This window comes from Kogia breviceps, chromosome 1 (assembly GCF_026419965.1).
Source record: "Kogia breviceps isolate mKogBre1 chromosome 1, mKogBre1 haplotype 1, whole genome shotgun sequence".
NCBI classification, from domain to species: Eukaryota; Metazoa; Chordata; class Mammalia; order Artiodactyla; family Physeteridae; genus Kogia; species Kogia breviceps.
The window spans coordinates 39,271,306-39,294,338 of NC_081310.1; the positions used below are offsets into that span (position 1 = coordinate 39,271,306).

The window sequence follows — 23,033 nt, forward strand, 5'->3', positions numbered from 1 at the left end:
AATATCCAGATTTCAAATTCCTTTAAATGTCTGGAAAGATGTGAAAATAGTATTCTGTATAAAAATGTAAAATACTCCTTTAATTAAATGAAAATATGACCTATCTGATGGTGCTATTCATCCAACTGAAGGTGCAAAAAACACCAGGCTGTTTCTTAATTCAATAATTTTTTAGCACCTTTTATCATTCATTCCCATCCCGAAGTCTTTACATACTATCCTTAAGCAAAAACTAGAATTCTAATCCCAAAACGTCTTTAATTATGAGTAGAGTCAGATAAAACACCATCTCTGAATCTTGGAATAAGGCAGGACCTAAACACTTAATTTCTGGAGGAAGGTAACCAACATGGAATTGTATCTTAAGGCATTAGGTTATCATTATGTCCCAACTCAATATATTTTCTGGAAAGATAGCATTGTTCTTCTAAGGAAAAGTTCATTTTTCGTTAGGCTGCTACTCCACATGAGTTTGAATACCCACTCCATGCCAAGCACTCTAGGTGTTCAAAACACATGGTGAACAAGAAAGATAGAGTACTGCTGTCGTGAGACATATCTCTAGTGGGAGAAGATAAGAAGCAAGTAATCAAGTAAATAAACAAGATAGTCCCAAATAATTATAAGTGCTATTTAGAAAAATAAAGCAGAAAGAAGCAGTGGAGAGTGACCAGGAAGTGTAAGGAAAAACGCTACTTTAGACACAGTAATCAAGAGAGGCTGTATACATCCCTTCCCCACTAACTCACTAACTTTTCTCTTGACTATTCTAATGTTGTGGGGTCCTTTGGGTATTTTTGATTTTGTGGATATTTACTCAGAATTCTGTTGCTGTACAATATATATCAAATTGTCCAGGATACTTTAGGTCAGTCTGAGACTTGAGAAAAAATACCAAAACCTTTGAAATCAACCATGGCAGGAAAAAAAAAATCTACCTGTAAGTAAAATTATGTAGAAAATTGAAAATGCAATATTTACTTTGGTGTCCTTTTCTTACAAATCTATACTATATTACTGAATATATCAGCTCCAAGTTTCCATCAATTTGGGGAAAAAAGCCATAACTGGCATAATTATAAGATGCTTCCTGTTTTCAAAGGTGTTAAAGGAAATAAAAAATGTATCTTAGAGTTGATGAAATATGGTACAGTGATTTAAAAATATCAATATGTGCTATTTGTATCCTCACTTATTTAGTACATTTTATATCTAATATATAATAAATATTAAAATATAATGAATATTGGAAGGAAAAGAACATTTGTTTGTGGTTAGTTTGTGTTTTGTTTTTTCAAACAGTAAAAACCTTACTAGGGGCAGGGAAGGAATAATACTTTCAAATTTTTTTCTTCTGTAATTTTTGAGCCCTCCTATTTTGCCTGAACACAAAATTATTCACTTGCATTTCATAATCTACAAAGGCATTATGTCTGATCTCCCTTTTGCTTCCAGTCAGATCATATTATGCAGCATAATGTGGTTCAGAAAACTAACTTCATAACTCAATATCTATTGTTCCAAAAGCATTATCAATAGGAGGAAAAAATCTGTAGAGGCTAGAGAAGGAACGTATGCAATGGCTATGGCCCTGTCAGGAAGCAGGGCAAGATGTCAGCAGCAAAGCCCCATCCTCAGGAGACTGAGGGTGTGAATGAAACAGAGGGCTTGAAATGCTGAGAGAAACTCATTTTTATTTCCTTTTGTGCCTATCCTATGCTGGCCAAAATATGGGATACCATGAGATGGGAGTGACTTTAGGATATGACCACAATACACCTTAGCAGAAACTGCGAACCATCACCACCACCACCACGAGGCCTCTAGAATTCCTCATGAGTCGGGGGGGCAGTTCAATCACAACATGTTAATGGGACTTTTCATCTGTTCTGCACAAAGGCACACTCATGGCTACCTTCCTTGTGATTCTATAATCACCTGCACGTGTTGTTTCTCCTAGATACCAGAACACAGGTCTTCTGCTTGTACACATTAGACCTAGTGAACATGCAAAAACGTGTCCAGTCTCCCAAAAGGTAAGTGACATGGGTAGAAGACTGAAAATTTCACTTCAATAATACATGAGTGGTACAACTAAATAATACGTATTAACTCCATTCAATACCACTTCCCCTAATACGTAGCAACATTTTGTAATGTTTCACTGTAGAGAGACCATAATTTTACTTTGGAAAAAAATTAGATTACTGCCCTCCATGAGTTTACCATCAGAATATAAACACTTACAAAGATGTAAAATTATTAGTTTTTGAACATAAATAAAATTGTGTAGAGGAAAACTGAAATTAATGATAGCAGCTAAAGTTGGATACGGTTTGTCAGAGAAGACTGCCAGTCATATCCATATTTATGCTATGTTTATTTATTTTAAAAATTGGATCATTTCTTCACGCAAAAAAATTTATTGTGTGCCTACCACGTTTCTATGTTTCAGTTGTGTGCTAAGTAATGGGAGTTACAAAGATGAAAAGAGTCCCTTCCAAAGGGGAAAACATAAACTAGTGTAAAAGAATGTGAGATATACAGTTACCAAAGAGCCCAAAGAAAAAAGTAAGCAATTTTGATTGGGAGGGGAAAGGTGAAAAGAAGGTGATGCATAAAATGACTGTTGAAGAGTAAGTAGAAGTTGAGCAGGAAGAGGCATTTACAAAAGCACAGCAATGTGATATAGCAGTGGGGTGTTCAGGCAGTCACCCACCACCACCTCCTTTGAATCTTTGTTCCACATGGAGGGATGCCTCCTCTCTTTATTCCTTCTCATTCCAACTAATAATCAATAAACATATATTGAGCGCCCACTATATATCAGGCATAGCACAATGGGGAATACCTACATGAAGAATTCAAAGTTAAATGAGACATAGTCCCTGCTCTTCAGGACCCCAGCACCAAGAACCTCTTCCTACCAGACAAGGTTCCATGAATTTAAATGTATTTATTTGGCTGTACCAGGTCTCAGTTGCAACACACAGGATCTTCATCGCTGCGTGCAGGATCTTCGTTGCATGTGGGATCTTTTCAGTTGCGGCATGGGAACTCTTAGTTGCAACATGTGGGATCTAGTTCCCTGACCAGAGACCGAACCCAGGGCCCCTACATTGGGAGCACGTAGTCTTAGCCACTGGACCACCAGGGAAGTCCCAAGGTTCCATGAATTTAAAGGGAGCCTTGAGCTGAGGCAGACGTGACCCATCCTTGAGCACTGCTGATGCACACTGCTTCCCCAGGAAATTGCCTGCAGGTACACACTGACCACTCCCCCTGTTTACCCACCATGCTGCCTACCCAGCTTAATCTGCTGAGGAAGCAAAAAACAGCAACCTAGCGAGTTCCTGCCCCAGCCTTGGTCTGCATTTTCTATCTTCAGCTCCTCAACTGCTCCACCATATTCCATATAAGATGCCTTCCTGAAGCACCGTCGTTTCCTCCATCGTTTTCCTGTCTAATTTATAGATTTGTTAGGGATCCTTATTCACCCTATCCTGCCCAGCCCAGGCATTACAAAAACATGTTAACCTAACCTGAGTTCAAATCCAAGCTCTACCACCTACTGGCTTCGAGAAGCTCCTAAACATTCTGAGTCTCAGCTGCCTCGTTTGTAAAAGGGGAAATATAAATCCATCTCACAGTATTTATCTACTTTGTTGAGAGTATTAAATAAGATAATTTATGTAAAATGCCAAGAATGGTACCTGTCACAGAGTAATTATCTAATATTACTGGTTTCTTCCTTGACACACCCCAAGACATGGACCATTCAAATCTAGCCACCACCTGTGCCCATTTCAGGTAATTTGTATTGACCCACCCACTGAAATAGAATGGAGAGTATGCCATATAGTAGAAGATAATGGAATATGCCATAGCCCTTTAGGCAACAGGAAAATGTGGCCTTGTGGAGGTAGGTGCTCTAGCTAGCCAAGAAAATTAAAACCTATACACAACTACAAGGTATTCTCTCAATCACAGGAACCCTTCTTTGTGCTCCTATCCCCACTGGTAAGCAAGTCATTGGCCTCCCGTATAAATATTATAGACAGAGGGGCCACAGACTTCTTCTCTAGTTGGATGAAGTTAAGCCCTTGTTAAACCTGCTGGACCAAATGGACCATGGACTGAGCCATTTGAACATGAGCCTGCCATCTTTGTTACTTAGTCTTCATAGCCTGCAGCAGAGCAGCAAATAGAACTGACAGCACCAACAGGGCTGCATCTCAGTTTTTTAACTGAACACCAAGAACCAGAATGCAATGAGGCCACCCTAGTAAACCAGTCCTCAGAGGGCGTTAGTAATTCCTTCCAAGATGAAGTTTCCCAGGGAGAGATGACTACACTCTGTCTAATATATTGTCTACCAACATTTCTGTGTTGAAGGCCTTTAGAATTCCTTTCTCAGTTCAGTTGTTCTGTCCAGTTCGAGGGAATATGCTGTGTCTGATTCTGAGCTAAGGCAGAAACAGTTTTGCCTGTCTCTGTACTTAAGAGAATAATATTAAATAAAGAAAACTACTACATTCATTGTTTTCATTTGGGCTATATGTCAGAATTTCTCTGTTAGGTGTCCTGTCCCAAGGAAAATGTGTCATCCCTCCAGTAGTGGGTACCCTACAAAACAGTCTTATTCATACTTTCCACATTCTGTACCCATGCTCCTGTTCAAGAGCCAACTGCAGGTCAACTCATGTATTTTAATCTGAGTCATGGTTGTTAATTCTGAGACGAGGAATGATTTTTGTGAACTAAGACCCATAAAAGAAGAGATGTTGCAAATAAGATCATCAAGTGATGGTGTGTCCTAACTATGAAAAACTTGAGGACCTCAGCCAACCATGTACCTTATATGGATAATTTAGTAAAGATAAAGGGCAGACACATGTTTCTAAACACATTTGATGGGAAAAGATTTAATAATGATGGACAGCAAGGACTGTGGGTAGAGTTGTTGAGAGAACAAATCAAGTCCCATGGGTGAGATCAGATAGTTCAAGAAATAAAATCCATGAACTCCTGCTGTGGAGCATGCCTTTCAAATGAAGACTGAAAGCTCTTGGTTTAGCAGGTGCAATTCTTTAAATCCATCAAGCTTGGCTGGACATCATTCTGTAACCCCAACCTCCTGATCCCCAAGGGTGTTTTAGATTTGCCTTGTGGAAATATGCAACATACAGAACATGTTTAAAACATAAGGCAAGTATCTAAATCCCAATTAGAAAGCCTGGGGTGGGGGTTGGAGAGGTGGGCAGTGTAGACAGTAGTGAGTAAGGTGTCCTGGAGCCAGGTAGAAATATAAGTAGCTTATCCCAGTTGAGGAAGAACCAGGACTCTGACTCTAAAAAGAAGTCAAATTCGTGTTTCCATAAAATCTTACGGAAAAACCTGGATGAACTTTTTGGCCAACTCACTATTACAGAAACCTGCCAGGTGAGCCAGGTGCAAGCTGGAACTACAGAGTTGATAGTCATGGTTGTAGAGGTAGTAGTGAGAGATCACGTCTAAGTAAGAAAGCAGAGACACAACCTTTGAGCCTTGTGAGCAGTAAGGGTGAAAGGAAGCAAAGAAACAAAAAAGTGATCGAAGAAGAAGGAGGAAAACAGCACAGAGCAGTATAACAAAACTCTACACTTAAAAGGTTATTTCAAATCTAAAATGTAATTGCTTTTAGCTGTAGTAATATTTTAGATCATGTGTATTAGAACCACTAAACTCATCACCTAAATTACTTTACTTTAGGTGTTCCAAATATCTGTTGGCTGTGATGCTAATAAATTCATTGCTGTTAAAGGGCAAGTATATTTGCATTTGACTTGTCTTACTCTTTATGTTTAAAAACGAATGGTAAACTAAATGGTGATTACTAGCGATAATATTAGCCCAATGACTGACATGTCCATATGAAATCCATTCATTATAAGTTAATAATTTGTCCAAACCAGACTTGTTTGAACTTTTTGCCAAGTCAAATATTACATTTGAACCATATTCAAATATGACATTTGGATCAGACAGACTTAACCTCTGTCTCCATTACCAGCATTTTTCTCTACCTTCCCTTTTCATAAGCCAGTTTCCATCCTTTGCACTACCTCTCTCAGCTCTTCAGTGTACAACTCATTTCCAGAGAAATGAGAGGGAGAAAAACTTACTTCTGTTGTCCATCCTACTCAAACCAGTTATAATTTCATTCTGTCAGAGAACTGCTTGTAACCACATGAGAGAAGCCTCAGTTTCCTGCACCTTTTTCCATGAGAAAGTTTTTTAGAGCAAATCTAACAGAACCATCAGTGTTTCCTTCAGAGAAACCCAAGGTGTGACTTTTATTGATTTTTACTATGGTTCATAATGAAGCACACTGGAACTGTGTCATCCACAGCTCTTTCTTCTGCATGGGAGAGAATAAAGGTCAGCATACACAAATCTGTTTAACTGAGGTGGAATGTATACTGGAGACAAAAATATATTGCAATTCCTTTCCTGTGCTTAGGATGAGGGTGGGGTAACATTGAGTCTTATCTGAATCTATTTATGAAGTGGCTTGCTCTCATCCAAAACAAAGGTCTATTCTTCTGTCATTCTAATAATCTTTTGAGTAGTGAATTGTTTCAATCAGTTGCCAGATAGATAATTAAATATTCCCATCTCATTCAGCAAGGAATTTGCATTTCCCGTAAGTCCTTTTCCAGAAAACACAAAGGCTAACTGATGTAAACAGCCTATAGCATCTTATTTCTGGGATGGTCTACATCCTTGCTCCTTAGAGTATAATCTGTGGACCAGCAGTGGCATCACCTGGGAACTTACTAGAAATGCAGAATCTCAGGCCTCACCTTGTACCTGCTGAGTCAGAATCTCTGTTTAAACAAAATTTCCAAGATTAGTAGCGGCATTAAAATTTGAGAATAACTGCTCTAAGCAACATGTTACCAAAATCAATTCCCAGTACCCCTGCATGCAGTATCACTGCATGAAGATTTCCTTCTTCAGTGAGATGCAAAACAGCTTGAATCAATCTATTTCTGGGAAGGTTTATAGAGCAATTGTCAAACTAGGTTGCTCGTCAGTATCACCTGGAGAGCATGTCTGAAAACACAGATTTCAGGACCTCTTTCCAGATCTCTTAGTCAATGACCCACTGCTCTGGAACTCTAAAAATGACCCTAATTTCTTGGATTCAGGTTGTGGTTGGCCTAAGTTTTCACAATCAGCACAGGATACCTATGGGGCCCATACTTCTGACAGAAGAGTTGTCAATGAAGGAGGGCATCTCTTGGGGTCTAATTTGAATTCAGGGTGGGAGGTGGTCCTAGTCTTCCAATATCTATATAAACACAGTAGTGACTGGGGTTCCTTCTGAGTTACACTGGAAGCAACCAGCAAAAATGGTCAAATGAATAATTTAACTTACTAAAAACTCTATCATTTTATAGACTATGATAGCCTTATGTCTGCATAAACCTTTTCTAGAAATTATGTGAATTCTTAAAATAGATCCTTACCTGCGCAACTGAGTCTCTAGTATCAATTAGAACTCTGTGTTTTAAAAAATTATGAAGAATGAAACAGTCCAAAGAAATTTGTCTTTACTTTGATGGATTTTCTACAAATTTTCACATGTATCAAATATAAGAGGTAAATCAGTATATTTCAAATTCTGGTACCTTCAGAAACATTTGTGAAGCTGAGTTTTAAAAATAGAAATGCTAGGGCTACACACCAACCCCAAAGAGTCTAATTCAATAAGTGATGATTCTGTGATACTTTCGAGTTCAAGAATCACTGAGTTAAATGATTAAATGTTTGTGCTAGTAACTAAGGAATGATGATATTATAACTTCATTATGTTTTGCTTTTTGTAGATTTGATAAAAAGGAATGTCTTCAGCGTGATTTTTTTTATATCATTGAAAAGTAAGAAGTATTTTTTAACATAAACATTGAGTTTTATATTAATGTCATATCAATAATTTAGAATCAGTTAGTATTTATTCCTATTATCATCAGTCTTTTCTGATATACACATTTATTGCTATAAATTTACCTCTAGGCACTGATTTTGCTGCACCTCACAAATTTTGATAAGTTGTGTTTTCATTTTCATTTAGTTGAACATATTTTCTAACTTCTCTTAAGATTTTATCTTTGATCCATGTGTTATTTAGAAGTATGTTGTTTAATCTCCACATATTTTAGGAGTATTTTATAAATTATGGTTTATCTGTTTGACTTTTGTGATACCTGTTTACCCAAACAAAGTAATGGTTTTATTTTTAAGTTTGAGAAGAGGAAAGATTCTAAGTATTGAAAATGTCTTTTTACAGGTCATATCTGAGGGATCGACCATCTAAACACTTGGTAAGAGAACTATAATTTTTTCAATCAGCCAAATATAGAAAATAACTAAAGCATTTTTCCTTTTCTAGAGAGTAAAATATAATTGGGAAAAATATGGCTGCCCACTGAGAGTTGATTTCAGAGAAAAGTTTCACCCTGTGGTTCAACTGTAAGTATACTCTCACTAAAAATTTTAACTTACTTTGAAAGTTTCAGAATAAAAGTATGAAAAGAAACCTAATTAATCATGCATTTAATAATAGATATTTTTGAGCACCCAAATATATGCAACACTAGGTTTTCAGTACTAGTTATGGAAAGTTGGATGATCCATGGTCCCTGCATGTTGAGGGAGATTACAATTTAGAAGCTGAGACATAAGTGGGTAAGAGAGCTGAGACTCCCCTCATGGATGCAGACTGTCTCCTAACCCTTGCTTTATCCTCTCTAAATCTCTCCCTAACCTCCAACGCCCCTCCCTGTTATAGGAACTACCTCCCCCTGGTGACATATGACTTTTCTTTCCATGTGCCAATAATAACTGAATGCTCGCAAAGAGAGAAACTAGATTACTAATAAGGGATAGTACATGGGGAGATTTCAAAAATATTATCTCTAACTTAATTTTTATAAATAATGTTTCATAATAAAAATATGAATAAAATGCTACAAGGAAGGCTTTTCCAAGTGATTTTGTGCTAGTTTGCTTGCTTCTCTGACTTTATTCTAGATTTATGATTATAAAAAAGTTACAAAGCTTGTTACAAAATTTAACATATAGAAAAATATGAGACAAGTGACCTAGGTTTCTAATTTTTTTCTATTATAAACAAAATTGTAGTGAATATCCATTTATGTACATGTATGGACATTAGTCCAGATATGCCATGAGGATGAATTACTGGAAGTGAAATCCCTATGAGCAAAACATCAAAATTTCAGTCAATGCTTTCAGCTTTTGTGGCCCTCGGGCCGAAGACAGCTTCTGAGATCTCTTAGGGTGGGTAGGTGTGAAGTAATGAATCAGGCACTCCAATTTAGTTTTGCCATCAGAGCTTTCTCTGTTGGAATCCAGAAGGCCTCTGCCAGCAAATACTGCCCCACCCCCACTTCTCATCCATGGCAGTTCTAAGATTCTGTGCTCTGCCCTCACCCTCTTATGTTACCCTCCTACAATCCCTCTGTCATGGGTTCTCTGAGCTATCAGGCTAATCTGCTATCTTCTTTAGTTTCAATCTTCTAGACATCTAATCATGCCACTTCTTTTCTTGGGCACCCTAGGCACTCCTTCCCCCACTGAGACCTAGTTTTTTTCTTTGTTTGTTTTTTTGTTGTTGTTTTGTCTAGTGCCTAATCCTCCAGTGGTAAAATATCTTAATGTTCTCTCCCAGAGAAGTGCACTCTTCCGTTCATATCATCATTATTAAACACCTATTTTGCACCAGTTACTGTGCTATGTACTGGGAATTCAAAGATGACTAACCCAGGATTTCTGCTCTCAAGAGCTCAAGAGTCTGATAAATTAGATATGAACTGATATGCTAAATGGAACAATAGAAAGGAATGACATGGGTGGTTGGTATTGAAACTGAAAAGAAAAGAATCCAACTCAGCTAAGGAAGGGAGAGGTGTTCTGGAAAGTGTTCCCAGAGCATTTGAGCTGAGTCACTGAGTCTTAAAGGATAATGAATATCTAGATGAAGGCAGAGGAGAGAAGGAGAAGTGGGGAAGGTAACAGGGAATTCCACTGAGTAAGCCTTTCAAACAAAAGTGATAGTTAGAGGAAGAAATTTCATAGTTCAAATGTTATAATGTTATCGGAGCACATAGTGAGGCATGATGTATCAGGAGAAAAGGCTGGGAAACTAGCTAGGTAGAGTCCAGCTCATGGAAGACTTCCTATCCATTCTTATGGTAGAGTGGCATGATTAAATATTTGCTTTAGCTAGTTCTCTCTGGAAGAAGTGTAGAAGATGAATTTCAGGGAAACATGTCTAAGTAAGGAGACCAGGTAGTAAACTGTACTGGTATTCCAGGAAGGAAAAAAAAAACAAATGACTGAGATAGCAACAAAGACAAAAAACAGGAATCACTTATGAGAAAATTACTCATAATAACAGGCAGGGATTGATAATTGTTAGATGTGAGTGATGAGGGAAAGAGAGAATGAGTCAAAGTAATATCGATCAGGAGAGATTTTCTGCAAACTTCTACTACTATTATCTATCCATCTTCAAGCATCTGTGCCCATTAACGCTGTCTGTCTTCCTATCACCGTAGATAAAGTATATGGGTATCTAAGGCCCGTCCCTCCATTTGTGAACTGGATACCCACCCCCTTTCCTAATTAAAACCACTGCTCCTGAAATTGCCCCCTCTTTCTCCTGCATCATCAACTTTACCCTGTCTACTGGATCATCATACAAATATGCAATTCTTTCCCTCACCAAAACCAAAAACTAAACCAAAACAAAAACCCTCTCCTGACCCCACTACCCCTCTCACTACTATATTCACTGTCACCAGCTCTTCTCCTATCCTCTCCCAAATCTTTCTCAGTCAGGATTTTACCCCCACCACTCCATTGGCACTGCTAACCAATGTGACCAACAGCCTTGGCCTCCATATTGCTAAACTCAGTGGTCAATTCTCAGGTCTCATCTTACTTGATCTCATTAACAAGAATTGACAGTTAATTATTTCTTCCTACTTGAAATATATTCCTTATTGGGTTTCCAGGATATCACATTTTCCTACTTTTCCTGCTACCTCACTGATAGCTCCTCCTTAATTTCTTAGTTTCTCCTTTTCTCCATGACTTCTTAATGTTGGAATGCCCCAAGGCTCAAAGCTTTTTCTTTTCTCCACTTCAACTTGCTCTTTCAGTGATGTCATCCAGTCTCATGGACTTGAATGTCTCAATATATTGATAAACTCCAAAACTGTATGTTCAGCCTGAATATCCTCCATTGTATTAGTCAAATACAGCTAGGCTATGCTGCAGTAACAAACCCTAACATCTCTGTGCTTAACTTTTTTCATGTCATAGTCTGACATATTTCGTACCTACATCATCTTGACACGGCCTCCTAGACTACCACTATGAAAGGGGAAAACTGAAAAAAAAAAAAAAAAAAAAAAGACTAGAGGATTTCCTGGGATGTCTTAAAGGGTCAGGCCTAGAAGTGGTTTACATAATTTCTACCCACATCCAATTATCTGGAACCTAATGCCATAGCCCTAATCTAACTCCAAGGTGGGCTAGAAAATGTAAACAGGCACAGGGTTATTTGGTGAGCACTAACAGTGTCTGCAAAACTCTTGAACTCCAGACCCATAAATCCACTTAGATGTTGAATACATAAATCACTTTTCTACTTAGATATTGCCTAGATATATCAAACTTAACCTGTTCAAAACTGAACTCCTGATCTTACCCTCAAAATCTGCTCCATCAATAGCATTCCTCATTTCAACTGATATCAACCCAATCCTTCTGGCTGTTTGGGTCAAACTTTGGAATCACCCCTAGCCACTCTTTCTTTTATATCTTTCATTCAATATATCAGTAAATCCTACTGGCTCTATCTTCAGGATACATACAGAATCTGACTATTTGTCACCACTTGAACTGCTACCACCCTGATCCAAGCCATCACTACTCACCTGGATTATTAAAATAGCCTTTCTGTTGGTCTCCCTGCTTCCACCCTTGCATCTATATAGCAGCAACAGTGAATCATTTAAAATGGTTAGAGCACATCACTCCTAAGCTCAAAATGTATAATCACTGAGTAAAAGCCAAGTCTTTACTCTGATTAACAAAGCTCTATGTGATCTGCTGTCCCTGTTACCTTTCTCCTGGTGAGCTTCACCTCACTTACTCCATTCTACTCTCTTGGCCTCCTTATTGTCCCTCAGGTAAGCCAAGCAGATTCCCACCTCAGGGCCATTGTACCTGCTGCTTGCTGTGCCTGCAATGCTCTTTCCCCAGATGTTCACTTAGTTTGTTCTCTCACTTCCTTCAAGTCTTTGCCCAAACATCACTTTCTTAATGAGAGCTATGCTGACTGTCATGTTTAACATTATAAGCTGCCTCTGCACCACCTTCACTCCGCACCTGTCTTTTTTGTTCATGGTATTTATTATCACCTAACATATTATACATCTTACTTATTTAACTTGTGTATTGTCTTTTCTCCTCTACTATAATGGAAGTTCCATAGAAAAGAGCTTTTTATTTAGTTCACTGCTATATCCTCCATCATTTAGATCACTGACTAGCATATAGTAAGCAATCAATAAATATTTGCTGAATGAACTCATGAATTTTATGTTTATGGCTTCCCTAAACTGGACAAATTTTTTTTTTTTTTTTTTTTTTTTTTTGTGGTACGCGGGCCTCTCACTGTTGTGGCCTCTCCCATTGCGGAGCGCAGGCTCCGGACGCGCAGGCTCAGGGGCCATGGCTCACGGGCCTAGCTGCTCCACGGCATGTGGGATCTTCCCGGACCGGGGCACGAACCCGTGTCCCCTGCATCGGCAGGCGGATTCTCAACCACTGCACCACCAGGGAAGCCCTGGACAAATTTTAATACCATCAATTGTAACATAAAACAGAGAATATAGGGTACACTTACAGGGGAAGATGACTAGTTGATTTTTAGAAATTTTGAATTTGAGTCTGTGTGACATCCAGGAGATGTGTAATAAAATGTTAAATTAAAACATCTGAAGTTCATGTAAACTGTCTGAGCTAGAGATATATTTGGAAGTCAATAAAAATTTTGTGATATTAAGAAATGTTGTGGGTGATCATAAAGAATTGTTTGGGTACATAAGAGGTCCAATTGTACCTCTCTTCCCTGACCAAATCCTGAGTGAACTGAATAATATGAGTCAGAAGATGAATGTTATTACTCATCACTTATTACTGACAAAAAATATATATTGACAGATGTAGCTTACATTTGCAGAAAGTGAACTTCCTGATACTACAGCACTAATACTATACCTAATAGGGTTAAGAAGAATTATCTCCCCAGTCACAGGTATTGTTGATCCACTGTTGGTCTCTCATATTGGAGGCACTTTAAATGTGTAACATAAATGAGAAAAGAACATGTTATCCTACAAGAAGTTCACTCATAAGAAGAAGAATGTGAAGTTAAGCCAAGCATGCCCAGCTTATTCTTTTCTAAGTTATCAATCATTTAAGTCAACCCACTTCCCCAGGGGCAAAGTGAATAGAAGAGCAAAGATAGACCAAGAATGTTATACTCATTGAGCTCCCTCCACATAAAAGGAAGTATCAAAAGTTGTAAGTGTTTCATTTTAACTATAATATGGAAAATAAGAAGAGTTATGAGCCAAAGATTTACCCTACTAAAAAACAAAACAAAACAAAAAAACAATATTCAAAGGTGGTGAGAGGAAAAAAGAGTCTAGAAATAAGAGTCAGAAAAAAAACATTCAGAGAAACACAAGGACAACATAGATAATGTGGAATTGTGGAAGCAAAGGTGATAGAAAAATTTTTTTTGCCTTTGTCTTTTATTTATTTATTTAGGTTTGGTTTTTCGGGGTTTTTTTTTTTTTAACATCTTTATTGGACTATAATTGCTTTGCAACGGTGTGTTAGTTTCTGCTTTATAACAAAGTGAATCAGTTATACATATACATATATCCCCATATCTCTTCCTTCTTGTGTCTCCCACCCTCCCTATCCCACCCCTCTAGGTGGTCACAAAGCACCAAGCTGACCTCTCTGTGCTATGCGGCTGCTTCCCACTAGCTATTTTACATTTGGTAGTGTATGTATGTCCATGCCACTCTCTCACTTTGTCCCAGCTTACCCTTCCCCCTCCCCACAGTAGGAATTTTTAAGAAAAAATGAGTAAAAGAGTCAAATTCGGAGAGACATACTAAATCATCACTGAAAATGTCCATTGGATTTGACATTAGAATACCATTAGTGAAATTTATAAGAGTAGTTTCTATGAAATGGTGAGAACAGACAGAACAAATCGCAAGGGGCTTGCAAAATCAGTTAAAGATTTTTATGTAGGGGCAAAATGTAGCCTACACTTTTTCAACTTTTGGTTGAAATTTACCTATAGAGTAAAACACAAAATCATGAGGTTTCTTTTTTTAGGATAAAAGATATGAGCATGTTTACAATTCAAGTTTACAGTTTACATGTTACAGTTGAGCTTTCTTTAATAAAGGAAGAAAAGTTTAAAATAAGTCATTCTGAATGACATGGTAATGCAACAGACTGAGCTCACTTGAATCACTCCCCACCCACCATAGACACACATAATCCTTGATAAAACATAACAAAATATTTTATGTATAGCCAAACTTGAAAAAAAGAAAGCAATCTCTAGGTGATAGAAGTAAAGAGAGAACTCTAAGAGTAATTAGCTCCAGGTGATCTACTATAGTCCAGGAATATTGATCCAGGATACTGGAAGTAGGAGTTAGGAGATAGGTTTTTGTGTGTGTGTGTGTGTGTGTGTGTGTGGTTTGCTTTTTTTTTTTTTTGCGGTACGCGGGTCTCTTACTGTTGTAGCCTCTCCCGTTGCAGAGCACAGGCTCCAGACGTGCAGGCCCAGTGGCCATGGCTCACGGGCCCATCCGCTCCGTGACACGTGGGATCTTCCCGGACTGGGGCATGAACCCGTGTCCCCTGCATTGGCAGGCAGACTCTCAACCACTGCGCCACCAGGGAAGCCCAGGAGATAGGGTTTAAAACCTCTGTGGGGCCCAGGAAGGTCTTTCATAAATCCAGGATATATGAAGACTAGAAAATTCTACTCAATGACCAGAGAAACAAGGAAGAATGTTTTACCTGCATGAATGTGGGAAAAAATATCTCCTGTAAGAATGTTAAATGTCAACCTCAGGCTGTATGTGGACAGGAATCTAAATTTAATGTACATACATAGGAAAAGAGTATAGTAATAAAAATCAATAGATGAAAAAAGAAGCTAAAAACATGTCACATAGCCATAAAATCCCTAAGGCTCCAAAAGAAGCAATCGAAAAAGCAAATCCAGGGCATAAGACTCCCACTGGAAAAATCACCACCACCAAAGAATTGTCAGTAAAGGTTTACCAACCATATGAAGAAAAGGGAGAGTTAGAAGATAAAATAAATTGAAAGATAGGCAGAACAAAACTAAAAATAACAAAGCAATCTGAACAATACATAAAATATTGTTAAAGAAAAAAGAAAACAAATAAACTATAACAAAAAATATGACTATGGAAAGAAAGTAGGGGGACTTCCCTGGCAGTCCAGTAGTTAAGACTCCACACTCCTGGGCTTCCCTGGTGACACAGTGGTTGAGGATCTGCCTGCCAATGCAGGGGACACGGGTTCATGCCCTGGTCTGGGACGATCCCACATGCTGCAGAGCAACTAGGCCCGTGAGCCACAACTACTGAGCCTGCGTGTCTGGAGCCTGTGCTCTGCAACAAGAGAGGCTGCAATAGCGAGAGACCCGTGCACTGTGATGAAGAGCGGTGCCCACTTGCCACAACTAGAGAAAGCCCTCGCACAGAAACGAAGAGCCAACACAGCCAAAAATTAATTAATTAATTAATTAATTAATTAATTAATTAAAAAAAAATTTTTTAAAGACTCCACACTCCCAATGCAAGGGGCATGGGTTTCACCCCAGGTTGGAGAACTAAGGTCCTGCATGCCACACAGTGCGGCCTAAAAAAAAAAAAAATCATATAAAAAAAGAGAAAAGAAAGTAGGCATATTTTAAAAAGATAGAAATTCTAGATATAAAATCATAGCTATTAAATTCAAAATTTTAGAGATGATTACAAACCACTAAAGATATGGGTAAAGAGAGGGTTACAAAAAAAAAAAAAAAAGAAAGAAAGAAAGCAAGAGAGAGAGAGAGACATGGAAATCAACCAGAAGGCAGCACAAATAGTTAAGGAGATTTAGAAATAAGAAAGAAGTTAAGAAACAATTGAGGAAAGAATGACAAATTCTTCTAACATGTGCCTAATAGTTTTCTCCAGAAGAAGAAATTAGAGAAAATGGGTTGGAAAGGGAAGTGAAACTCAATCAAATAAAATGTGAAAACTTTCCATAATTTATTAAAGGGCTAAGTCATCAGGGTGAAGATTGACCCAAAGTCTTAAGTAACTCAAAATGAAATCATAGAACACAAAAGAAAAAAAAGAAAATATTTATATGCTGCCATACAGATAAGATAGATTACACACAATAGACTGCCACTTATATTGAGAGATTTCTTATCAGCAAAAATAGGACAAAAATAATAGAATGATATTTTCATTGAGCTGTGGGAAAAGAATGTTAATCTTAGATTGTAAATCTAGATAAACTTTTATTTGAGAGTTAGGGTGAAATAAATACCTATGCACATAAAGTTTACATTAAAAATCCTCAATAAAAACAAAACAAACAACTACTGAAGGATTTTATTCAATAAGAAGAAAAATAAGCCCAAAAAAGAAAATAGTAGAGGAATCAATCATAAGGAAAGAAATTATTGGTTAAAGTAAAGAAAGATAAACTGTAGAAATAAATATTAAGAATAATATCTTTGATGGATGTGAAAACAAGAAGGAAATGAAATAATACTACTCAACATGTGGAACTGAAGCAAGATGATTAGAGTTAAATTATTCTGAAATCTTAGTATTGTTTAGGTGTGGGGTCAAGACTTTTAAAGTGAAGAGTCACTAAAAGAAGAATAGAAAGAACAAAGTGGTTTTTTTTGAAAAAAGCTTGATAAGGAGAAAATTTAATGAACATACAAAATCCCATTTCCTTTTCCTCCAGGGCACACACCTAGACTCTGTTTCTAAGCATGTTTTGCAGTTAGATGGAGCCATATGCCTGAATACTGCACAGTGGAATGTGGACCAAAGTGTCATATAACCAGTCAGGCTTGGACTCTGCCCCCCAACAAAAAAAATTAAGTTTTGCATGATCCTTCCAGCTATCTCTTTTTATCTTCTATCATCTGCAAGTTTTGGAGAATCCAAAAAGGACTCAGAAGCATTATGGTCTACTAAATGGAAAAAGTCTGGGTCTCTAAAGGATTATGGGGAGCAGAGCATCTCTCCTCCTCTAATTCCACCCACAGTGGACCATAAAATGAGTAAGGAATAAACTTTATTGTGTTAACTTACTGAGATTTTGAGGACTGTTGTAGCAATGAAGTTAGACCAACTTACACTATTGAGCAATGCTCTATAGATGAAAAGAGAAAAAAAATACAGAGTTAGTAAAATGAAAAAGTTACATAGAAGAAATACATATAAATATATTAATAATGACCAAAATTTTAAAGCACTTACTTCTATATTAAAAGACAATAATTCTAAGATTGCATTTTTAAAGGAAGTCAGGTATATGTAATTTATGAGAGAAATATCCAGTAACTGTTAGACCTTAGAAGAATGTTCAGCAAGTTGAATTCAATATCAAAATACAATAAATTAAGATGTCTCTATATATCAGTAAATGCTAACTGGAATATATAGTTTACCCTTGAACAACCCTCCATGTACATATAATAAATAATAATAGTAATAATAATAAAAATAATAAAATTCACATATAACTTATAGTTGGCTCTCCACACTGTGGTTCCTCCATACTGCTGTTCCATACCTGCAGATTTAAACCTACCACAGATTGTGTAGTACTGTAGTATTTACTATTGAAAAAAATCTGCATATAAGCACACCCACATGGTTTAAACCCATGGTTTTTGAGGGTAAACTGTATAATAGAAAAATTATTCCATTCACAACAGCAAAAATAAAATAAAGTAGAATAGATTTAATAAAAGTTGTACAAGACCTGTATAGTAAAATTTATAAAACATTATTAAATACATAGAAGAGGACTAAAATACTTGAAAAACTATATCACATGTTTTGATAGACTCAGTATTATAAAGGTATCAGTTCTTCTCTAATCTATCCATAACTTAAATGAAATTCCAATAAAATTTCATCAGGGTTTTCAGCAGAATTTAACAAGTAGGTCCTAAAATTGATATAGAAAAACAATGGGCTAAAAATATCCAGACAAATATCTTCCAGAATTGAAGTTCTTGAAATGGCAAAGTAGTTTTATTTCACATACACTCTGCCTGATACCAATTATATATGCTCTAGACAAACTGTAATAAATAATTCTTTAGAAGCATTAGAGAGCAAAGACTGCAAAAGGCATGATCCTTGAAAGAAGGAAAGATTTCTAAGTAAGACTGTCCTCTGAGGTCACTTCCTAGTTTTGGGCAGGGTATAAGGGAATCAGACTTTAACAGAAAATGACAGATCTACTGGACTTAAGAGACAGACAGTGAAGTATGTGACTGTGAAACAGCTGTAAATTTAGGTGAAAAATCTTGGAAAGGACAGCATCATGCAGGAGAAACAAAAGTATAGAAAACTTTTTCCTCAAGTTCTTGGCTAACTCTTGAACTGTGCATGTGTAAGGAAAGGAAGCAGAGATTTCAATAGTTACCTGATGCTGGGAGACAAATCTGGACAAAGTCACACCAACTTAGAGGGTATTGGAAAACACCTTAGACTTTCTTCTGAAACCAAAAGGGTTAACTAAGGACAAAATGCTATGTCCTGGGGTTAAAGGCAAAACTAAACAACTGTAAAGCCTTCCAAGTCCTAAAACTAATCTTCATCAGGGTCAGGGATATCCACCAGTTATTTATCTTCACAAGAAGAAGAAAGAGAAGGAGAAAGAGAAGAAGGAGAAGGAGAGAAGGAAGAGAAAAAAAGAAGAACAATAACAACAACAACAACATCAAAACTCTTTAGAGCAAAATAAAAAAACCCAGAGTGTCAACAATGTATAATTTTAAATGTTCAGTACAGTACAGTATTAAAAATTACTAGACCTCCAAAGAAGCAGGAAAATGACCCCAAATCAATAAAATGGAGTTAGTAGTAGCAGACTACAGATGACCCAGACTCTGACTGGCATTAGCAGACAAGGACTTTAATTCAGCAAGTATAAATATGTTAAAAGATTCTCAGGAAAATTGTAGAGAATGGGTGAACAGATAGGGAATCTCAGTAAAGAAATACTATTCTATTTTTTTTAAAGAGCCAATTTGGGGACTTCCCTGGTGGCACAGTGATTAAGAATCAGCTTGCCCATGCAGGGGACACAGGTCCAAGCCCTAGTCCAGGAAGATCCCACATGCTGCGGAGCAACTAAGCCTGTGTGCCACAACCACTGAGCCTGCGCTCTAGATACCATGAGCCACAACTACTGAAGCCCACGTGCTTAGAGCCTGTGCTCCACTAGAAGAGAAGCCACCACAATGAGAAGACCATGCACCGCAATGAAGAGTAGCCCCTGCTCGCCGCAACTAGAGAAAAGCCACGTGAAACAATGAAAACCCAATGCAGCCAAAAATAAATAAATTTTAAAAAGAGTCAGTTTGGAATGCTAGAATAAAAGCAAATACAGCATCTGAAATTTAAAAATAAAAATTAATAAGACAGACTTAATAGGAAGTTAGACAAAGCAGATAAAAAGATTAGTGAAAATAAAGATAGTTCAATGGAAATTATCCAAATTATACCACAGGAAAGAAATTTTTTAAATTATGTGCTTCAATGACCTATGGAACAATATCAAGCAATCTAACTTAAATAGAATTGGAGAATATTTTTTGAAGAAATATTGACTGAAATATATCCAAAGTTGGTGATAAATATTAGCCCATGGATCCCAGAAGCTCAATAAACACCACATCTAGGCACAACATAGACAAATGCTGGAAACTAAAGATAAAGAAAAATGCTTAAGAGCAGCTAGAAAGGGGAAAAAATGATACATGCAGGGGAACAAAGATAAGAATTACAGCAAACTTTTCACCAGAAATAGTTGAGGCCAGTAATTAAACTTAAAAGCTTCTACATGGCAAAGGAAACCATAAACAAAGTGAAAAGACAACCTACAGAATGGGAGAAAATATTTGTAAATGATGTGACTGACAAGGGATTAGTCTCCAAAATTTACAAAGAGCTCACGTGGCTCAATATCAATAAAACAAATGACCCAATCAAAAAATAGGCAGAAGACCTAAATAGATATTTCTCCAAAGAAGACATACAGGTGGGCAAGAGGTACATGAAAAGATGCTCAACATTACTAATCATTAGAGAAATGCAAACCAAAACTCCAATGAGATATCACCTCACACCAGTCAGAATGGCCATCATCAAAAAATCTACAAACAATAAATAGTGGAGAGGGTGTGGAGAAAAGGGAACCCTCCTACAATGTTGATGGGAATGTAAATTGGTACAGCCACTATGGAGAACAGTATGGAGGTTCCTTAAAAAACTAAAAATAGAGCTACCATATAATCCAGCAGTCCCACTCCTGGGCATATATCTGGAGAAAACCATAATTAGAAAAGATACATGTACCCCAATGTTCATTGCAGCAGTATTTACAATACCAGGACATGGAAGCAAACTAAATGTCCATCAGTGGAGGAATGGATAAAGAAGATGTGGTACATATATACAATGGAATATTACTCAGCCATAAAAAAAGAATGAATTGCCATTTGCAGCAACATGGATGAAGCTGGAGATTATCATACTAAGTGAAGTAAGTCAGACAGAGAAAGAAAAATATCATATGACATCACTTATATGTGGAGTCTAAAAAAAAATTATACAAATGAACTTATTTACAAAACAGAAACAGACTTACAGACTTAGAGAATGAACTTATGGTTACCAGGGGGAGGGGTGGAGGGGGGGGAGGAATAGATTGGGAGTTTGGGATTGACGTGTACACACTGCTATATTTAAAATAGATTAATCAACAAGGGCCTACTGTATAGCACAGGGAACACTGCTCAATATTCTGTTATAACATAAATGGGAAAAGAATATGAAAAAGAATAGATACATGTATATGTATAACTGAATCACTTTGCTGTACACCTGAAACTAACATTATTAATCAACTATACTCCAATATAAAATAAAAATTTATTTAAAATCTTTTTTAAAAAGAAAGAGTAGAGGTCAGGTAACAATAGAATGGCATTTTTAAGTGCTGAAGGATAAAAGAACTAGCAAGTTAACTATTAAGTTAACCATAGTATTATCCTATGATCTAGCAATTTCACTTCTGGCTATATATCCAAAAGAAGTGAAAGGAGGGACTAGAACAGATATTTGTACATCATATTCTTAAGCAGCACTATTCATAATCGTCAAAAGGTGGAAGCAACCCAAGTGTCCACTGACAGATAAACAGATAAACAAACTGTGATACATATCTACAATGGAGTATTATTCAACCTTAAAGAGGAAGGCAATTCTTACACATGCCTCAACATGCATGAACCTTAAAGACATTATGCGAAAAAAAAATGCCAGTCACCAAAGGACAAATACTGTACAATTCCACTTTCATGAGGTACCAAGAGTAATTAATTCATAGAAAGTAGAATGATGCTTTCCAGGGGCTGTAGGATAAGGGGAATGGCAAGTTATCATTTAATGGGTAAGAAGTTTCCCTTGCAGAACATTTGATCCTGTCTAAAATGTCCATAAGACATTTGATCTAAAAGATATTTGGTCCATGACAAAAAGTTCTTGAAATGTGGTTCTGTCCAAAACATTCATGAAAATACTTGATCTGTGCCAAATAGTTTTGACAGGACCAAATATCAAGGACTTTTTGATGTGGACAAAATGTCTCCATAGATGTTTTGGACAGGACCAAATGTGACCAAATATAAAGAACATTTTGGCATAGATCAAATGTGTTATGGACATTTTGGACAGGCCCAAATGGTCCTGCAAATATCAAAGAAGGACATTTTGGGATGGACCAAATATATTATGGACATTTTGGACAGGATTAAATGTCTGCTAACTGGAATTTCAGTTTTGCAAGATGAAAAGAGTTATGGAGGCAGATGGTCGTGATCATACAAAGAAGTTTTATGCTTAATGCCACTGAACTGTATATTTTTAAATGGTTAAAATGCTAATTTTTACATTGTGCATATTTTTCATGATAAAAAAATATCTGGCAAGAGGAGAGCAAGATGGTGGAGTAAAAGGATATGAACTCTCCCTCTGCCCCCACCCCATGAACACATTGAAAATATAGCTACATGTGGAAAAATTCTCACTGAAAACTAACTGGAGACTGGCAGAAAGACTCCTATACAACCAAGGCTGTGAGAAAGATCCATGCAGAATTGGGTAGGAAGGGAAGAAAAGTGATCAGGTCAGGACCTGTGAACCTGGGAAGGGATTCAGAGAAGAAAGGAGGTTACATGGATGAAGGTCCTCCCTAGGGAGTGAGCAGTTCAAACCACCTATTGGGTGCCTGAGCTCTGGGGTCCAACACTGTGAAGATGAGCCCCCTTGGCGGGTTGAAAGGCCAGTGGAACTAACAGAAGGACTGTAGGAAGCCTGAACTCCACTCATGAGGAGCACACACTTGCTTGTTCCTGAAGCAGGGTGGAGAGGGTGGATTGAGACTGCACAGGTGGCTGGCTGGTTTCCCATGACACACCAGCACACATCCTAGCCTGAGCCAAATGACCACTTGAGTCCTGCTTGTTTCATGACACAGTTCCACACCTTGGCTAGGATGGCAGAGGC

General features: G+C 37.3%; 1 protein-coding gene across 1 annotated transcript in view; it reads left to right on the forward strand.

Moving 5' to 3' along the window:
• The window catches only part of CATSPERE (catsper channel auxiliary subunit epsilon), a 229,026-nt gene that overhangs the window by 162,250 nt on the left and 43,743 nt on the right, over positions 1–23,033 (forward strand). The window contains exons 13-17 of the mRNA XM_067009900.1: positions 1,961–2,036; positions 5,752–5,804; positions 7,875–7,925; positions 8,336–8,369; positions 8,438–8,517. Of these exons, the coding sequence (XP_066866001.1) occupies positions 1,961–2,036; positions 5,752–5,804; positions 7,875–7,925; positions 8,336–8,369; positions 8,438–8,517 (294 nt within the window). The remainder of the gene's footprint in view (positions 1–1,960; positions 2,037–5,751; positions 5,805–7,874; positions 7,926–8,335; positions 8,370–8,437; positions 8,518–23,033) is intronic.